Source organism: Balaenoptera borealis (assembly GCF_965194805.1).
Source record: "Balaenoptera borealis genome assembly, chromosome: 15".
Taxonomy (NCBI): domain Eukaryota; kingdom Metazoa; phylum Chordata; class Mammalia; order Artiodactyla; family Balaenopteridae; genus Balaenoptera; species Balaenoptera borealis.
The window spans coordinates 8,475,436-8,494,054 of NC_138871.1; the positions used below are offsets into that span (position 1 = coordinate 8,475,436).

At 44.2% G+C, this 18,619-nt stretch overlaps 1 protein-coding gene across 1 annotated transcript in view; it reads right to left on the reverse strand.

Moving 5' to 3' along the window:
- VWA3B (von Willebrand factor A domain containing 3B) overlaps positions 1–18,619 on the reverse strand; it is a 211,000-nt gene that overhangs the window by 127,288 nt on the left and 65,093 nt on the right. Inside the window, 1 exon segment of the mRNA XM_082356117.1 lies at positions 3,673–3,798. Coding sequence (XP_082212243.1) covers positions 3,673–3,798 — 126 coding nt within the window.

The following is an 18,619-nucleotide window of genomic DNA, read 5'->3' on the forward strand; positions in this document are numbered from 1 at the left end:
GTGAAATCTTGATATCTTGATCTCCCTGGACTCCTAACTCTGTCTCTCAAACCTGGAAGTTTGCTGTGCTCTACCTGGGATCCTTCTCCCTACACCATGGCCTGGAAACTCTCTCAAAGCACTAAGCATTAAGCTGGGACAATCAGAGTTTACCTTGGATTCTCCTGTATCTCAGAGACCACTGGCCTTTGTTGCTTGGTGTCAAGTGCCTTTAAAAACCAATGTTTCATATATTTTTGTCAGTTTTTTTTTTCCCTCAGGGAATTCTCATGCACTGCTCTTGGTAATTAAAAGAGGTCAAAATTACTAACAGCCAGATTGTGTGGCCTCCCCATCTTCTTATTCCAGGTACCAGGCTGATGAGTCATCCCTGCCAGAAACTGCCCTCCCGGTCCTGGTCCTATAGGTGCCAGTTGGTCCCTGAACCAGTGCACCCAGCCAAGGGGGCAGGTGGGGGCCGCTTTGTCCAGGAAGGAAGACTTTGTCTAACTCACATGAAGGTTCCACGTGTAATGACAGCTCACCTGATCTCCTCCATCCTACCCTTCCCCTCTCCAGATGGTTACCATATCTCCTCTGGCCTGCAGGCCTTGGGCAGCCAAACATGGAAAATGGTTGCTGCCTTCACACAAAGCAGATGCAGGGTCTTGGGCTGACACAGCCTTTGCTTCAATAACACTGGGCTGTGGGCAGCAACGGGAGCAAGTCAGATGTTACATGTGGCCTTTGGGGCCAAAGCAAGGTTACAAAAGCTTCTTTTGGTATCCAACAGTGGAAAGGTCCTGACCAAATTTTCCTTTTTAAATAGAAATAGTAGGGACTTCCCTAGTGGCGCAGTGGTTAAGAATCCGCCTGCCAATGCAGGGGACACGGGTTCGAGCCCTGGTCCAGGAAGATCCCACATGCCGCGGAGCAACTAAGCCCATGCACCACAACTACTGAGCCTGCGCTCTAGAGCCCACGAGCTACAGGTACTGAGCCTACGTGCCACAACTACTGAAGCCCGCGCGCCTAGAGCCCATGCTCTGCAACGAGAGAAGCCACCACAATGAAAAGCCCGTGCACTTCAACAAAGAGTAGCCTCCGCTTGCTGCAACTAGAGAAAGCCAGTGTGCAGCAACAAAGACCCAATGCAGTCAAAAATAAAAATAAATTAAATAAAATAAATTTTAAAAGAATAGAAATGGTACATTTAAAGCATCTTTTGGGACTTCCCTGGTGGTCCAGTGGTAAAGAATCCGCCTTCCAATGCAAGGGACGCAGGTTCAATCCCTGGTCAGGGAACTAGGTTCCCACATGCTGCGGGGCAGCTAAGCCCGCGTGCCACAACTACTGAGCTTGTGCGCCTCAACGAGAGAGCCTGCGTGCCACAACTAAGACCCAATGCGGCCAAAAAAAAAAAAAAAAAAAAAAAAGCATGTTTTGAAAGTTTATGTTTGGAGTTATTTTGCTTTTTAGTTCTGTGTGTGTGTGTATTAGATTGAAACAAAGGGATGACAATCTATCCTTCTAAAGATTACAGAGGCCAATAACTCTTCTGTTTCCTTTAGAAACAACATCTAAAAACCTTCTGTTAACCCTCAAGATTACCCCAAGCCTCAATATTCCCTCTATTAGTCTGCTCAATATGCCATAACAAAATACTGAAGACTGGGTGGCTTAAACAACAGAAGTTTATTTTCTCACAGTTCTGGAGGCTGGAAGTCCAAGATCAAGGTGCCTACAGGTTTGGTTTCTGGTGAAGCATCTCTTCCTGGCTTGCAGATGGCAACCTTCTGGCTGTGTCCTCATGTGATGTGTGAAGAGAGAGAGGTCTCCAGTGTCTCTTTCTCTTCTTATTAGGACACCAGTTCTATTAGATTAGGGCCCCACTCTTACGATCTCATGTAACTTTACCTCCTTAAAGGCCCTGTCTCCAAATATAGACACACTGGGGTTAGGGCTTCAACATCTGAATTTGGGGGGACAGAGTTCAGTCCATAGCACTCCCACAAATAAACACCTTAGCAGCATTTGTCTGGCATGAATGTTTGCCTTATCCCAGGTCCCCTGCTTCATTTTCATTCTCTCAGGATGACAGAGGACTCTCTGAGTTCTTGACTTTAAGCTCACGCTGAGGGGGGGACGGGTGTCACTACAAGTGAGCAGCCCCTCCAGACAAGCCTGATTGGGCCCCTCCTTGGAAACCCCCGACAGCTGGTCCTGGCGAAGCAACTGCAGTTGCTGCTGCCCGAGACCCAAGTCAGGACACCCACTCACAGGAAAAAGTCACTGTTGCCAGGAATTTATTAAGTCGCACAGGGCAAGCTCACCCATGCCTTCTACTTCTTCCTCCCTCTACTCATGTCCCCTTCCCCGCTTCTCCTCTTCAACTGCATCCCTGACCCCATCCAGCCTGGCCTTCTTGCTCTCCTCCCCCACTGATGCCTCTGTAACACAGGCAGGGTACCAGGAGGCAATACAGCACGGCAGGGGCTTCCAAACTTTGCTGCACATTAGGATTGCCTGGGGAGCTCTCAAAACTCCCAATGTCCAGATTGCATCCTTTATGGATTAAATCAGAATGTCTGGGTTGGGAGCCAGACATCAGTATTTTTACTGAGGAACTAGGTTTTGAATCCCGGCTTCATTACTTCTAGCGTGGCCTTGGGCAAGTTACTTAACCTTAAATGGAGATAAAAGTAGTAGGTATCTTATAAGATTGTGGTAACGATGAAATGAGCTAATACTTGTGAAGTGCCTAGAACAGTGCCTGACATGTAAGGTATGTGCTTTGTTAACTACTGTTATTACCAGCCGTGCCCTAAATGAAACCAGTCCCCTACAGAGGAAAATCCTTTACTAACTCAAGAACTCAGGAAGAAGAATCGGTATTCTCACTGCCCTAACTGTGAAAGAGAAAAGATCGAGCTAACATTTACCAAGTACCTGCTTGGTGCAAAGCATGCATTATTTTACTTAATTTTTTACAACAGTCTCTTAAGACTGATGTTATCATTATTTAACAGGGGAATAAATTAAGGCTCAAAGAGATAGAGTCAGGTTAATCTTGTGATGCAGTTGGGATTTACAACCAGATTTCTCACTCCAAACTCAGGCTCCTCTGAATCCTCTTTTCAACTGGATCTTGACCTATGGACTTCCGTGTTTGTCTCTGCATAGCCTAATTTTAGCAAAAATCCTGCGAAGACAGTTCACCAGGATCCCCCATACCTGAGCAAATTCCTCATACCCCACTGTCCCCCAAGTGATGTCTGATCACCCCGGCCTGCCTTCAGCAAGAATCCTGTCAGATAGGTTTAGCCAGAAATCCCCTTTTAACCCTGATGTTTCTTCTCACTAATTTTCCACCCACCAACCCTCCACCCTGCTCCTTGGCTGTAAATCCCCACTGGTCCATGTTTATTCATAACTGAGCCCACTTCCATACTGAGGTCTCTTTTCCCCTCTTGCAATAGTCCCTGAATAGAATTCTGATTTTGCTATGACAACCTACAGACACACACACGTGCACACACACACACACACACACACAGCACAGCAGAGCTCTGGAGAGTCCCCTCAGGAGCTGGGCTAAGGAGCTCTCCTTGGTAAGGAACATGGAAACAGCCCCCATCCCCAACCAGTAGCAGTTATGACTCTTTTACACTCGTGCCCGTAAACAGCACTCACCGTGGTCTGTTGTGGCCATGTCGGTATTGGGAGGCTCAGCCACCAGACTCTGGATCTGGGCCAACGTGCTGCTGGCTTCCTGCATCTCCCTCCAGATGAGAAACACGTCCTCTCTGACCCCAGCTCCTGGAAGGGAAACACGTGTGAGCAGGCAGCTGTGGAAGGCCCCAGAACGCTCTGGTGGTCCTAGCAAGCCTGGCACACCCTGGCCAAGTTTCTAGAATATTTCTGAACATCAACTTCCATTTTCCCCACTAATGTCTTTCTGAGATTCAGAAGTGAAATCCCTAAGAAAATGCTGTCATCTCAAGAAATCATAAATGCAGACTTTAGGAGGTAATAAATCCTTGTAAAGTAAATATTTGTGGCAGCCAGGATATTTTAAGATGAATTTATTGATAATACTCAAATAAGATAAAGAATAAAAATATTCAAAAGCACCCAATAAAAGCCAGGGTGATCACTGTGGGCAAGGGAAAGTCAATGGTATATGAAAGTAACAACCCCTCACCTTTCTTGATTAAGCCGAGATTTCCTGCTTCTTTGAAACCACCTTCACAACTCTGTTTTTCCCTAATGTAATAACAATTCTTTGGCCTCCTTTTCTGGACCTCTCCTGTCTCAGTTAAGGGTTTGGTTTGGCTGTATGACATTTTTTAAATGATATGGCTTAATTAATATAGATATTTATATCATTTCAGCAATCAGTCAATAGACGTTCATCCCATGGGTAAGAAGTCCAAGGTTGGGACAGAGGCTCTGCCTCCACCAAGATCCTGGCTCTAATAGATTAGTAATTTCCAGAGGTTAAGGAGGGTGTAGGAGCAGGAGGGGGATGGGTGTGACTATAAAATGCAACACACGGGAACCTGGGGTGGTATCCTGAGAGCATCAATATCAACATCCTTGTTGTGATACCGTCCTACAGTTTTGCAAGATGCTACCATGGGGGAAACCCAGTAAAGAGCACGTGGGCATTTCTGTTATTTCTTACAACTGTACGTGAACCTACAGTTCTCTCCGCCAGAGCCTGCTGTGCACACGAGGCCAGCAGTGACCCCAACAGGCAACCATGCTTAGAAGATGCCACTCACCCATTTTCAGTGGCAGCCGCGGGCCCAGCCACCAGCCTGGCACCACTCATGGCATCGTGGGGGCTATAGGGGAGTCCTTGCTCTGGGGTGCTTCTAAAAGGTTGTTCAGACAAGAATTTAGCAGACGTATTCTCTAGTTTTAAAGACTCCATTCCAATAAAAGTTTATTTAAAAACAAACATGCACAAGAAATCTACTTCACAGACTGTGTACAGTCGGCTCAGAGAACACTGATGCTGCTATTACTTAAGTAAGCTGAGTCCCGATTCCCTAATGAGAAATACCTTTTTGGGGCACCTGCTATGTGCCTGGCATTGTGCTTAGGCCTTTCGAAACATTTTCTCATCTCTCTTCACAACAATTCTCCAGGCAAATTCTATTCCTGTCCCCATTTCGCAGCTGTGTAAACTGAGGGGGAGCTAGTTAGTTGTCCAAGGTCATACCCTCAAGAGTGGCAGAGCAGGGTGTCAAACCCAAGTTGGTGTAACTGTACCAACTCAGCCACCCTGACTAGGTGTCCTGGAAAAGGGACGGCTGGTTTATAGAGGTCCCTACCCAAGCTGCTGATGGCATCCCACTTAACAGTCCACAGATGCCTGAGATCCCACAACCACAGAGAAAGAGAATAGCCATCAGGTGTAGGGGCCGCCCTAGGAGATTCGTCCACCCTGGGCCAAAACACTGACCTTAAGCTACCAGGGCAGACCAGAGTTGATGTTTCTGACTTTTAAAATGTAGTCCAGAAGGGTGGGGCGGAATTAAGGGAAACCAGAGCTCTGGCCCTCCTGAAGTAGGCCAGATCAAGTGAGAGAGTATTAATAGCTATATTTATTAAGAAGCAAGTGACAAGCCCTGACAGAGATGGATGGCCACCAGGGCTCCACAGCCATCAATAGCCCGAGGAGTGAAACGTGATGAGTTCCCAGCTCCACGCTGGAACTCCAAAAATATCGCAGGCTGCTGCCCATTGCAAACCTGGAGCCCACAGGATTTTCTGACCCTGTGAAAGCAAAACTGGCTTCCAGCTGCTTGCTTCAGCCTGGAGGTGTTAAGTAGCAGAATTCTCTCTGTAAAAGTTTCAAATGAGTCAAGGCTTTCCATTTCCCTCAAGCTTGTCAATAACATCTTAAGAAGGAGTAGACTACTCCTTCAGCCTCAAAGGAAAAACTTCCAAGGAAATACAGTTGCCGCTCTCTAATGCAAGGACAGGAAAATGCGTTTAAGGCGCAGCAGTGACCTGGGATGTGCTCTCCTGAGCAAGTAGTCATCAGACTCTCACTCCACTGGTTTAGTCGTTATAATCAGGCAGCTACAGATTCCTACCGCTGGTGATCGGAAAACAAAACAACTCAAAACTACCCATTTAACTTGGTTTGCTTTAAAAACAGAACATAATGAAACAAAACCAGCTAGCAGACAAGAAAAACCACAGGCAATAAAAAGCCTAACTTAGAAGGCAGAGGTTTTATTTCAAGTTATTCGACAGGCAGTCAGGAAGGGCTGCCATTTTTATCTGGGTCACTTCTAAGGAGCTTAGCTGGGAAATCAGACAGCTGCAGCCAAGGGGGACAGCCCCACTGGAAACAGAAGAGCGTGGAGGACAAGGCACAGGAGATTTCAGTATTCAGAGAGCTTTGTGAGTTTGAAGTTCTCCAGGCCAAACCAGAAAGGAGGTGAAACCACAGCGGATCCTGCCGCGCTCAGAGACAGGATATGGTTCCTCATACAGACACCCAGGTGACCTAAAAGATCCTCCAACCCCAACTGCCCCCTCCCACACCAACCCCTGACATCCCCCACAGGCCTTGTGGTAACCACTTGAAGGCTCACAGAATGCTGACACTAGCTGGAGGTGATGTCACATCAAGCTGCTGTTTGTTGTTAACACCCGGTACTGACTGGCTTGTTTAACATACGAATGAGACCCAGGTCAGATACGTTTGGATGTGTCAGGGGAAGAGCCCACCTGCCACCAAACACCACCTCCCTGTTAAATCTTCCTTGTCTCACTTGTAGGATAAAGTCCAGTTGTCAGAGTCCAAGTCATTCATCTATTCACGTGGCAAATATTTGTTGAGCACTTAGTATATGTGGTGGGTGGGCACTGCCAGTGAACCCTGAGCTGGCATTCAAATCCAGGGTTCAAGGCCCCCGCCATGACACCCCCTCTAATAGTCTGCCACCATGAACCCAGTAAGAGCACCGTCCTCCCAGCCCTCCAGGGCCCCTGCACTCCCCCGTGCTCCCTATCAGGGGGCTCGGAGCCCTCCACTGCACTCACCCAGCCCCACCCTTCATTCAAGGCAGCAGCCTGACTCCACCATCAAACTCTGCCCCGCCACCCCAGGAAACAGCCATCTGTCTCCTGCTCCATTTCAATTCCCATGAAATGAAGCAGCCACAACCACTGCTCTCGGTGCTTTCGCTGCCAGGACACACTCTCAGGCCGCACGCAATTAAAGAGGCTGGCGCCATATGCAATTCCTGGCTGCCTGGCAGGCCAACCTCCAATTCCAAAGAGCGTAAAGAAGCACCAGCCGGGGATGGTGAGTTAGCGTATCCAGACCTTGAATCCAGGCTAATTGAAGCCAATCCTTCACAAACACGAGGCTTTATTTTTGGTAAGCAGCTGCTTACAACACAGCTCACCACTCAGCGGTGGGTCCAGGGCCATCCTGGGGCCGAGAGCTGTGATCTACAGCTTTGCTGCAGTATCAGCCTGCTGTGTCGGATTACGGTTTGTGTTTGCAAGGGCAGAATGTCTCTTCTCTCTTTGTATCCTCCACGGCACTCAGCACAGGATCCAGCGTTTCCAGTAAGGATCCCTATCCTTCCTTCTTTTCATTTTTCTTTATTACAAAGAAACAATGACGGGGCACCTAATGTGTTCTTTCCTCAAGGGATTGCTCTGTCTCATAACCAACAACCCCCAATAATGCAAGAAACTCTTCTGAATGGTATGTAACAGACTTATATCATTTGAGCATATGGCTATGCCCTAGGTGTTCCAGACATTAACAGTGACGTGCCCTAGAGCAGTAAGTCATTTCTTTTTAGGTCCTCGTGCCACAGCAAGGCAAGGTCCCTACCCCCCACTCCCATATCTGAAATATTAGCAATACCAGGGGCAGGAAGGGAAGGGCTATTAAATTAAATTAAAACCACCCTCAGCAACCGTGAATCCCAGACCATCCCCTGGGTCCTGCTGTGGCCCTTTCCCCATCGCCCAGGACTCCTGGGGGAAGAACTGGCCCCCCTGGGTGGAGACTCTGCTGACTGCCTGAGCCCTAAATGCCTACTCAGTCTTGAGGATCTGGAAGAGTTGAACATGACTACAAAAGGCAGTATTTTCAGGAAAACACAGCACTTCTATTTTCAGAAAGTGATACAACATTTAAAAATAATAATGAACAATGAGGTAATTAAAATACCCAGAGACCTAAAATTATAATATGCATCTGGTAAAAGGGTGTATATTACATCCATAAAGGGATTGAAAGTGGTGAAACCAGTAGTTTTTGTTGTAATGGAAGCATTCCCAGTTCCTTGTGTTAAATGACATATTAAGATATTTTGCTCAGTCTCACCCTATGGAAATTAACCATTAATTAATTTAAAGCAAATAGAGTCATTTCACGATCTTGATAAATGTCTAACGTTTTCTTGGGACAATGAATATATGTGTTTCACAAACATCATGATGCCTTAAAAGCAGTTTCAAATATCAAGTATGGACAATTCTTAATAGGAGGCTATGGTACCATCTCCTGGGGCCTCTTTCTTCTAAGTGTAACACTGTAACATGCAAATGGAATGCAGTCTAATTGTCCAATATTCACATAGAAAACCTGTATATAAACCATAACTCTTCTCCCCACGGTAGAGAGCAAGTGTTCCACAAAACTCAGTAAGAAGCATGACCCCAGACTCTGGGGGCTACTAGCAAACAGGTGATAAAGACACAGGCACAAGAATAGAGAAGCAATATCTAAAGAGAAAATGCCCAAAATGCCCATGAATAAAGTTTAGTTGGATAAATCTATCCTATTTAGAATCGCTAATGCCATTCAGAAGACACCAACTCAAAGGTAAGTGTTTCAATGAAATGGTAAATTCGAAGGAACTTTATGAGTTTCCTTTAGAGCAAATTTATGAAAGTTTTTTTTTTCCAGCTTTTCCAATCACATAAAAGGCCTGCACTTCTTTTGGTTCTAAGGGACTTACAGTGCCCAAAAAGAATTATAAGATGCTCACAGGGCTGCTCACTGATTTCTATCAACCAACTCTGAATCAAGAGAGAAACAGTAAGGCTAGGACTGTTGTTTTGCGGGGGCGGTCCCATGCTAGCATCTGCTCTGCCTCCTGCCCTCAGTGGAAACCCGTTTTTGGGATGGTAGGTCACATGGTCTACTGGGGACTGGGTCTCACTCACATAGAGGGACATAGAGGGGTCTCTTCCCAGCTCTGCTAGGTCATTCAGGAATGAGTAAGTTTTAGGAGACTCATTATTTCTTCAAACTCACAAGAGACTAACCTAGAAACCAGGAAGCCAATCATTTAAAAATATCCTTTTCACAACAGGACATCTTCTCGGAGAATCATCATTCATTCATTTCTTCAACAAAACTCAACCAACGCTCATGATATCTGAGCACTGGAAATACAGAGTGAATAGGAAACAGTGTGAGCTTTGAAGAGGCTCCCCTTCCAGGGTGGTCTTCCCAAAGTGTGGTCCTCAGAACTTGTGTCAGAACCCCCAATCAGCTTATCAAAATGCATATTCCTAGGCCACACCCCAGACTCACTCTGAGGGTGGGAATCCAGGAAATTGTACTCTTACAAGCATCCCCGTGATTCTCTTGTAACAAAAGTTTGCGAAGCTTTAGTCTCTTAGGCAAGTCAGGCATGTACGCAAATTATTTCTATCCAGCATATGCTTGGAGAAAAAACAAAACAAAGTTGGGTGATTTCTGGGAACAATATTCTAATACCCTGATGTCCCTATTTCTGCCCTAAAGAAATGCTCCTAAAGAGTCAGAGGTCTTTTTGTGTCTGACCTTCAAGATGTCAGAGAGTCCTTGACATACCATCTTCCAGATACCCGTTCCAGGCCACTCTCATTGATATGTATGGTTCATGATATTCTACTATTTCTAAGAGTGTCATTTATTTTAGATGTATTTCATAATGGCTGCTTCCTGCTGACACGTAAAGAAGGAGGAAGAGGGGGAAAGTAAAATTGACTTTGTACCTACTATGTGCCAGCCACTGTGTTGGGCACTTAAACATACTACTTCATTTGCTCTTACAACCATCACCCAAGTAGGGCTCATCACTCCCACTTAACAGATGAGCAAACTGTGGTTCAGAAAAATTAAGGAACTTGCCCAAGGCCACACAACTAACAAGTGATGAAGTCAGGCTTCAGCCTCGGCTCTGTCTGTCTCCAACTCCCCCTCCCCATACTCTTTCCATGTGGAGCACTGTCCTTGTATATCCTCAAAAATTACCACAATGCAGGATTTGTGTAAGCAAACCTCATCTGTTATGTACTGGTTGTTTTTAGTTTCCTTCAAGGGGCTTATAGGCACATCTCTTCCTGGTATGGAAACCACCCAGTTTGTAATTCTGATCTGTAGACAATGATGGTTGGTGAGCTGTAACACCAAGGTCAGGACCTAATGCTGCACTCTACTGAGTTGTAGCACACACGGGCTGGCTTAGCTGTAATCTACCTGCGCTGGGATCGGCAGTCACCCACAGGCAGGCCCGATGGGTTTTACTAACTCTGAGAGCTCTCCAGTGTTGAGCTTCTACTACTGGCATACTGCATCCCTTATCAAACTGTTATTACTTTGAGGACAGAACTACGTTTATCCCTTTTTGTAAATGCTCTCCGTGGTGTATCCCTGACACCTTGTAGGCTGCTCCAGAACATCAGCTTCTTGAAGAGAGGGAGCCCCTTTTTTCATCATTGCAACCCCAGAGCTCAGCACAGTGCTCCACTTTCAAATAATATATGTGGAGTAGATCCCTCACCTTGAAATCAGAACAAGCGTATTCAAATGTAATCAGAAATCTACACTAGCTCTTTTTTCCTAGTAATTCAATTTAATTTTTAAAAGATTTTTCAGAGATTTCTCTATGCTTCCATGTTTTGTTAGGTGACGCAGGATGTCTGAACCCACTTGATTATTTCAGTGTGATTCTAGGAGACTGATTATGTTGGTGACTAAAGAACTGGGCTGAGCCCACCACTGCCCGGTGCCAAGAGAGGGTTCCAGCGAGCAGTGCAGGGGTCCTGGTGACAGGCTAAGAATAAACAAGGAGCCCAGGATTTAAAACCACTATGGGGGAAAAAAATACAGGGGGTCCCTGCCCTTAAAGAGACTTACTCTCTGGTGGGGAAAACTAGACATTCCTAACCGTTAGGTGAAGGTTTGAACTAAGGGAACAAGAGGGTTGAGTGTAGGTGGGCAATTCTTAAATCCTAAACTGAGATCCTGCAGTTGTGATGGGAAGGAGCAACTTGTTTTTCCCGCTTTTATTATTTTTTAAAATTAATTTTTATTGGAGTACAGTTGCTTTACAATGTTGTGTTAGTTTCTGCTGTACAGCAAAGTGAATCAGCTACACATATACATATATCCCCTCCTTTTTGTGAAGGAGCAACTTTTGAAATCATCAAGCAGAAGCATAATTGATATCCTAAGAGTTTAGGGTTCCCTGAATAGGAAACTTCTCTTTTATTCCTTCTGAATCTCCTCCTCACCCCTAGTGAGACAGTAAAGCACACAGAAGGCGTTTCATAAATGCTTTGCTAACAAGAGGACTGTCTCACAGCAGTAATAAGAAATCCAAGGCAAGCCATTATTAGAAGGAGCAGGACTTCGGAGATAAAGTCTCAGCCTTGTAAACTGTAATGCAGCAACAATTTTGGAAGTGCAGCTGCTCCAGCTCCATCCATTGAATTAAATTGAGTTCTAGGGAGCAGGAAGGAGACCTCTGAGAGAACTGCTCTCAGTAACCCATAAACAGGCACCAGTCGGTGCTTCTATATTAAATTAGAGCTTAGAAACAAAGAAGCCAAGCCAAGCCTGAGTGATGGGCCAGCAAACTTTAAATATCTAATTAAAGATCACAAGTGTCTTCCAAGAATGAGGACTTGGTTGTTTTTTCTCCTTAAGCCTGTCAGCCTGAACATACCTTAAAACAAACAGATTTTGGTTTTGTAATATTGAGTTTCGTTCATGCATTTTTCTCCACCAACATACAAAAAAATTGCAGTTTCCAAAGGTAGAAGCAGCCAAATTTTTACAGCTACACCATTTTTGGACTTCAGAATAATACCGTTGAGCAAAACAGATTTTCTAACACCATTTTGCCAGGAGTACTGGACACAAACAAAAACACTCTCAGAAAAACACTGTCTTTTCCTATTACCTGAAATTCACTCCTTTTTTCCCCATTTAAAAAAAATTGAAGTATAGTTGATTTACAATGCCAGGCGTACAGCAAAGTGATTCAGTTATACTATACATATATGTGTGTGTATATGCTTTTTCAGATACTTTTCCATTATAGGTTATTACAAGGTATTGAATATAGTTCCCTGTGCTGTACAGTAAGTCCTTGTTGTTTATCTATTTTGTATATAGTCATGTGTATCTGTTAATCCCAAATTCCTAATTGATCCCTCCCCGACCCTTTCCCCCTTGGTAACCATAAGTGTGTTTTCAATGTTTTTGAGTCTATTTCTGTTCTGCAAATAAGTTCATTTGTATCCGTTTTTTAGATTCCACATATAAGTGATATCATATTTGTCTTTCTCTGACTTACTTCACTTAGTATGATAATCTCTAGGTCCATCCATGTTGCTGCAAATGGCATTATTTCATTCTTTTTATGTCTGAGTAATATTCCATCATATATATGTACCACATCTTCTTTATCCATTCATCTGTCAATGGACATTTAGGTTGCTTCCCTGTCTTGCCTATTGTAAATAGTTCTGCTATGAACATTGGAGTAGATGTATCTTTTCAAATTAGAGTTTTCATCTTTTCCAAAACTCACTCCTTTTTACTTCTTCATTGCAGTCTTTCTCTTATCCCATGAGCAAAATATGGTAATGAGCACACTGCACCCTATTTGCCGCTTCTGCTCAAGGAGCAGAGGCTGGCCAGCATGCTGGGCTGAGCTGGCCGAGGGGAGCCCAGGCTCAGAAGGAAGAGGCGATCACAGATCTACTAATGATGGCTGATGGCGGGAGACGGGGCTAGAAGTGAAAGGTGTTGAGCTGCCCAACCCTGATCTGGAACCATGAGGGGGTCCTGAGCTGTGGGTTGTGGTTGCATATAGGAAACACGCTAAAGTTAAGACTGTCCCTCAAGTGTCTGCATCTGCCTCTTCTTCTTCCTTCCCCTCCCTCCTCCTCCCCTCCCCTTCCTCCTCCTCTGGTATAAGATACCAGCTCTGGCTTGAAGTGGGAGCTCAGAGCTCCAACCACGGCCATCAGCCTGGGTGCTCATCCTATCGCTGGATGTGTTGCATTCTCAATTCTGAAGAGCCTGGCATGGAAAATGAGCCCACTGTCAGCTTCACCGATGAGTCCGGATTTCGAGCTAGCCACATCAATGCCAAAATTATTGACTTTTGTTTAGGCTGATGACAGGCCCTCAGTGAAAAATTTTACTCTAATGTGATTTTCTCAGTCCATACTTACTATTTCAGTTTAATTAAATTTTTGAGGACAAAACCGGAAGAGAAAAACCAAAGTAAAAGATGAGGTCTGCTCCGAACCCTAGAGATCAGAAGCCTTTTTCCTTCCTGAGAGGGAGCCCCCAGAGCACTACGTAGACCCCTCATTCTGGGCCCACAAGGCTTTCCTAACTTAAGGAGCAGCTTCCCATGGAATTAGGACTGTACCCCTTAAAGATACAGTCCCTGGAAAGGACCAGCAGTTAAAGTTCCTTCCCAAGTCAGCAATAACCCAGCTCCCATGCAGAACAATCCATCCCATCCAATCACGAAAGCTTCTGAGAACTGAAAATTACCATGTCCAACTGACAAATACTCCTGCACCATTCACACCTCTCACTGCGCCCAATCTGACAATAGGGAAGTGGGGGAAAGTCATGCTCAGACAGGGCCCCGCAGTATAATCCTATGTACCACTGCTAGTAGATGAACAGGTGCTCCTGATTTCCTCTAGAAAGGTCCTGATCACCTACCCTTAATATAAACCTTGGAAATGGATCCACCTCCAATCGGGACGCAGCTAATCAGTACAGTATTCACTTTCTACTTCCAAATTCCGATTCCCATCCATCCCTATGCATGCGAATAAACTGGTTAGTATCATAACTAGTCTGAAAATGCTCACTATCCTGTTGGATTATTTTACTTTCTAGAGCCAATGTCTACAATAAAAGCCCACTTGGAATCCTAAAAGGAAACTAATATTAATTGAATGTCAATTTTGTACTAAACATTACCATGGGTGTTATATGCCTTAATTCCCCCAACAATCATATGAGGTAAATGTTATTTTTCCCATTTTTACAGCTAAGAGAACATAGCTCAGAAAGGTTAGGTAACTTACCTAAAGTCACACAAGTAGTTAGTGGCAAAACTAACTAGGGTTTGAATCCAGGTTTGACTCCAAAGTTGATTCACTTTCCAGCAAACACTGTTTGCCAGAGCCAAAAAAAGAATCATGCAAGAACAAAACATTGTGAGAGCTTGCATTATTGTTTAGCAAATATTCATTTCCCTCCCCATCTCAGTGTGAGTGAAGTAGATGTCCTCATCTGCTTGATGTGGACTTGGTCATGTCATTTGCTTTGGCCAACAGAATATTAGTGGGTGTGACATGAGCAGAGGCCTTAAGTAGGGCTGCATGCCTCGGCTTGGCGCTTGTGCACACGGCTCATGCTGACTGCCACAACAGAAATATATCCTGGAGAGCACTAGTTAAAGGAGGACACGTCCCTCCTCAATTAATCAATCTGCAGTTGACCTGTAGACCTGTGATCAAGAAATAATGGCGGAAGTATTACTAATTTGATGAAAACTATAAACCAGCAGGTCCAAGAAGCTCAATGAACCCCAAGTACAAGACACAGCCGTCAGGATTGGAGGGGAGACTCAGTGGCAGGCTTTGCTCTTGAAAAGAAATGGTGAGAAGCTTCAGGAGGCAAAAGGGAGAAACAGAAGGGAGGAGCCAGGGAGGATGTATGTCACTCTTTCCTCTTCCAGTTGGCTCAGCAGCAGCTATTAAAATATCACCTAATGGGGACTTCCCTGGTGGTCCAGCAGTTAAGACTCCACACTCCCAATGCAGGGGCCAGGGTTCGATCCCTGGTCACGGGAACTAGATCCTGCATGCATGCCACAACTGAAAGATTCCCACATGCCACGACTAAAAAGATCCTGCATGCCACGACTAAAAAGATCCTGCCTGCCACAACTAAAGATTCCGCATGCCACAACTAAGACCCGGTGCAGCCAAATAAATAAATAAATATTTTTTTAAAAAATCACACCTAATGAAGAGTATACGAGGAGGATGGTGGGAGGGAATAAAGAGAGGAGCTGAATTTTCATCCAGACTAGCACGGAAAAACCAGACACAGCGCCAGGCAAACAGAGGATCCCAGAGGGCAAGGAGAATAGAAGGGTATCCCCCCTCCCCTAGGAGTTCTCATAAGTCCAGGGGAAGGTCTTTGGACAGCACCTGGCCACAGAATCAGAGGTGAGAGGCAATTTACTCCTGACTGCTGAGGTGGGCAGGCACCACCATCTGCACAAGTGCTCAGCGGGGCTGACGCAGTAGGTGCCATGAACCTTAGTCCTCTTCCTGTCCTCTCTCTAAACATTCCTGACAGCCAGAGAAAACTGCCCATGAACTCTTAGGAAGTAATGTAGAAAAGAATTTTAATGTAATGCACTATTTAATGTACCACCCTAAGTAGCACACAGTGCCTGTGTCAAAACACTGGAAAAGCTTTCTATCACCCAAAAAGAGCAGTCCTGGGAAAACAAGCAAACAGGAAAAAATTCAGATCTTGGGGGGAAATTCTTCCAAGTACATATAAGAATCCAAAGCAAGCACAGAATAAAGAAATGATTGTACACGATATATCTATTGCTGTCTTTGCAAGGAAGCAAGAAACAAGACAAAATTGTTCTCAGCCTACAACTACTTTTTGCTATCTGAGGGGAAGAGGATGATGTAAGGATTTGCCCCAAAATATGAGGCTTAAAAGTTCGTTAAAATTCACACATAATTAACTTATTTGTAGTTACTATTACAATTCATTTATCAAACCCATTACAAGAAATGCAGATTCCTACAAATATCTATTTATCAACAAGTATCACACATCAAAATTAAATGAAATAAGAACTTGTAGCTATGCATTTATCTAAGTTATCCAGTCTCCACTAATCTGAGTTGGAGTAGTCCAAAGGACTTCGGAAACTTTAGAGAATAATTATAGCCTTTTAAATCTTGAATTGATAAAGGGCACAAATGCAATATAATTGGTCCAAATTTTTAAAGGCTTTTTAATACATTGGCAAGTAAAGCTGCAGTAAGCAAACTGCTGATACAATGCAATCTTTTTTTTTTTTAACATCTTTATTGGAGTATAATTGCTTTACAATGGTGTGTTAGTTTCTGCTTTATAACAAAGTGAATCAGCTATACATATACATATATCCCCATATCTCCTCCCTCTTGCATCTCCCTCCCACTCTCCCTATCCCACCCCTCTAGGTAGTCACAAAGTACCGAGCTGATCTCCCTGTGCTATGCGGCTGCTTCCCACTAGCTATCTATTTTACATTTGGTAGTGTATATATGTCAATGCTACTCTCTCACTTCGTCCCAGCTTACCCTTCCCCCTTCCCGCATCCTCAAGTCCATTCTCCATTCTCTACGTCTGCGTCATTATTCCTGTCCTGCCCCTAGGTACTTCATAACCATTTTTTTCTTTTTTAGATTCCATATATATGTGTTAGCATATGGTTTTTGTTTTCCTCTTTCTGACTTACTTCACTCTGTATGACAGACTCTAGGTCCATCCACCTCACTACAAATAACTCAATTTCATTTCTTTTTATGGCTGAGTAATATTCCATTGTATATATGTGCCACATCTTCTTTATCCATTCATCTGTCGATGGACACTTAGGTTGCTTCCATGTCCTGGATATTGTATATAGAGCTGCAATGAACATTATGGTACATGACTCTTTTTTTTTTTTAATTTATTTATTTATTTATTTTTGGCTGTGTTGGGTCTTCGTTTCTGTGCGAGGGCTTTCTCTAGTTGTGGCGAGCGGGGGCCACTCTTCATCGCGGTGCGCGGGCCTCTCACTATCGCGGCCTCTCTTGTTGCGGAGCACAGGCTCCAGATGCGCAGGCTCAGTAATCGTGGCTCACGGGCCCAGTTGCTCCGTGGCATGTGGGATCTTCCCAGACCAGGGCTCGAACCCTTGTCCCCTGCATTGGCAGGCAGATTCTCAACCACTGCGCCACCAGGGAAGCCCACATGACTCTTTTTGAATTATGGTTTTCTCAGGGTATATGCCCAGTAGTGGGATTGCTGGGTTGTATGGTAGTTCTATTTTTAGTTTCTTAAGGAACTCCATAATGTTCTCCATAGGGGCTGTATCAATTTACATTCCCACTAACAGTGCAAGAGGGTTCCCTTTTCTCCACACCCTCTCCAGCATTTATTGTTTGTAGATTTTTTGATGATGGCCATTCTGACTGGTGTGAGGTGATACCTCATTGTAGTTTTGATTTGCATTTCTCTAATGATTAGTGATGCTGAGCATTCTTTCATGTGTTTGTTGGCTGTCTGTATATCTTCTTTGGAGAAATGTCTATTTAGGTCTTCTGCCCATTTTTGGATTGGGTTGTTTGTTTTTTTGATATTGAGCTGCATGAGCTACTTATAAATTTTGGAGATTAGTGCTTTGTCAGTTGCTTCATTTGCAAATATTTTCTCCCATTCTGAGGGCTGTCTTTTCGCCTTGTTTATGGTTTCCTTTGATGTGCAAAAGCCTTTAAGTTTCATTAGGTCCCATTTGTTTATTTTTGTTTGTATTTCCATTTCTCTAGGAGGTGGGTCAAAAAGGATCTTGCTGTGATTTATGTCAAAGAGTGTTCTGCCCTTGTTTTCCTCTAAGAGTTTTATAGTGTCTGGCTTTACATTTAGGTCTTTAACCCATTTGGAGTTTATTTTTGTGTATGGTGTTAGGGAGTGTTCTGATTTCATTCTTTTACATGTAGCTGTCCAGTTTTCCCAGCACCACTTATCGAAGAGGCTGTCTTTTCTCCATTGTATAGTCTTGCCTCCTTTATCAAAGATAAGATGACCATAGGTGCGTGGGTTTATCTCTGGGCTTTCTATCCTGTTCTATTGATCTATATTTCTGTTTTTGTGCCAGTACCATACTGTCTTGATTACTGTAGCTTTGTAGTATAGTCTGAGGTCAGAGAGCCTGATTCCTCCAGCTCTGTTTTTCTTTCTCAAAATTGCTTTGGCTACTTGGGTTCTTTTGTGTTTCCATACAAATTATGAAATTTTTTGTTCTAGTTCTGTGAAAAATGCCATTGGTAGTTTGATAGGGATTGCATTGAATCTGGAGATTGCTTTGGGTAGTATAGTCATTTTCACAATACTGAATCTTCCAATCCAAGAACAAGGTATATCTCTCCATCTGTTTGTATCATCTTTAATTTCTTTCATCAGTGTCTTATAGTTTTCTGTATACAGGTCTTTTGTCTCCAGAGGTAGGTTTATTCCTAGGTATCTTATTCTTTTTGTTGCAATGGT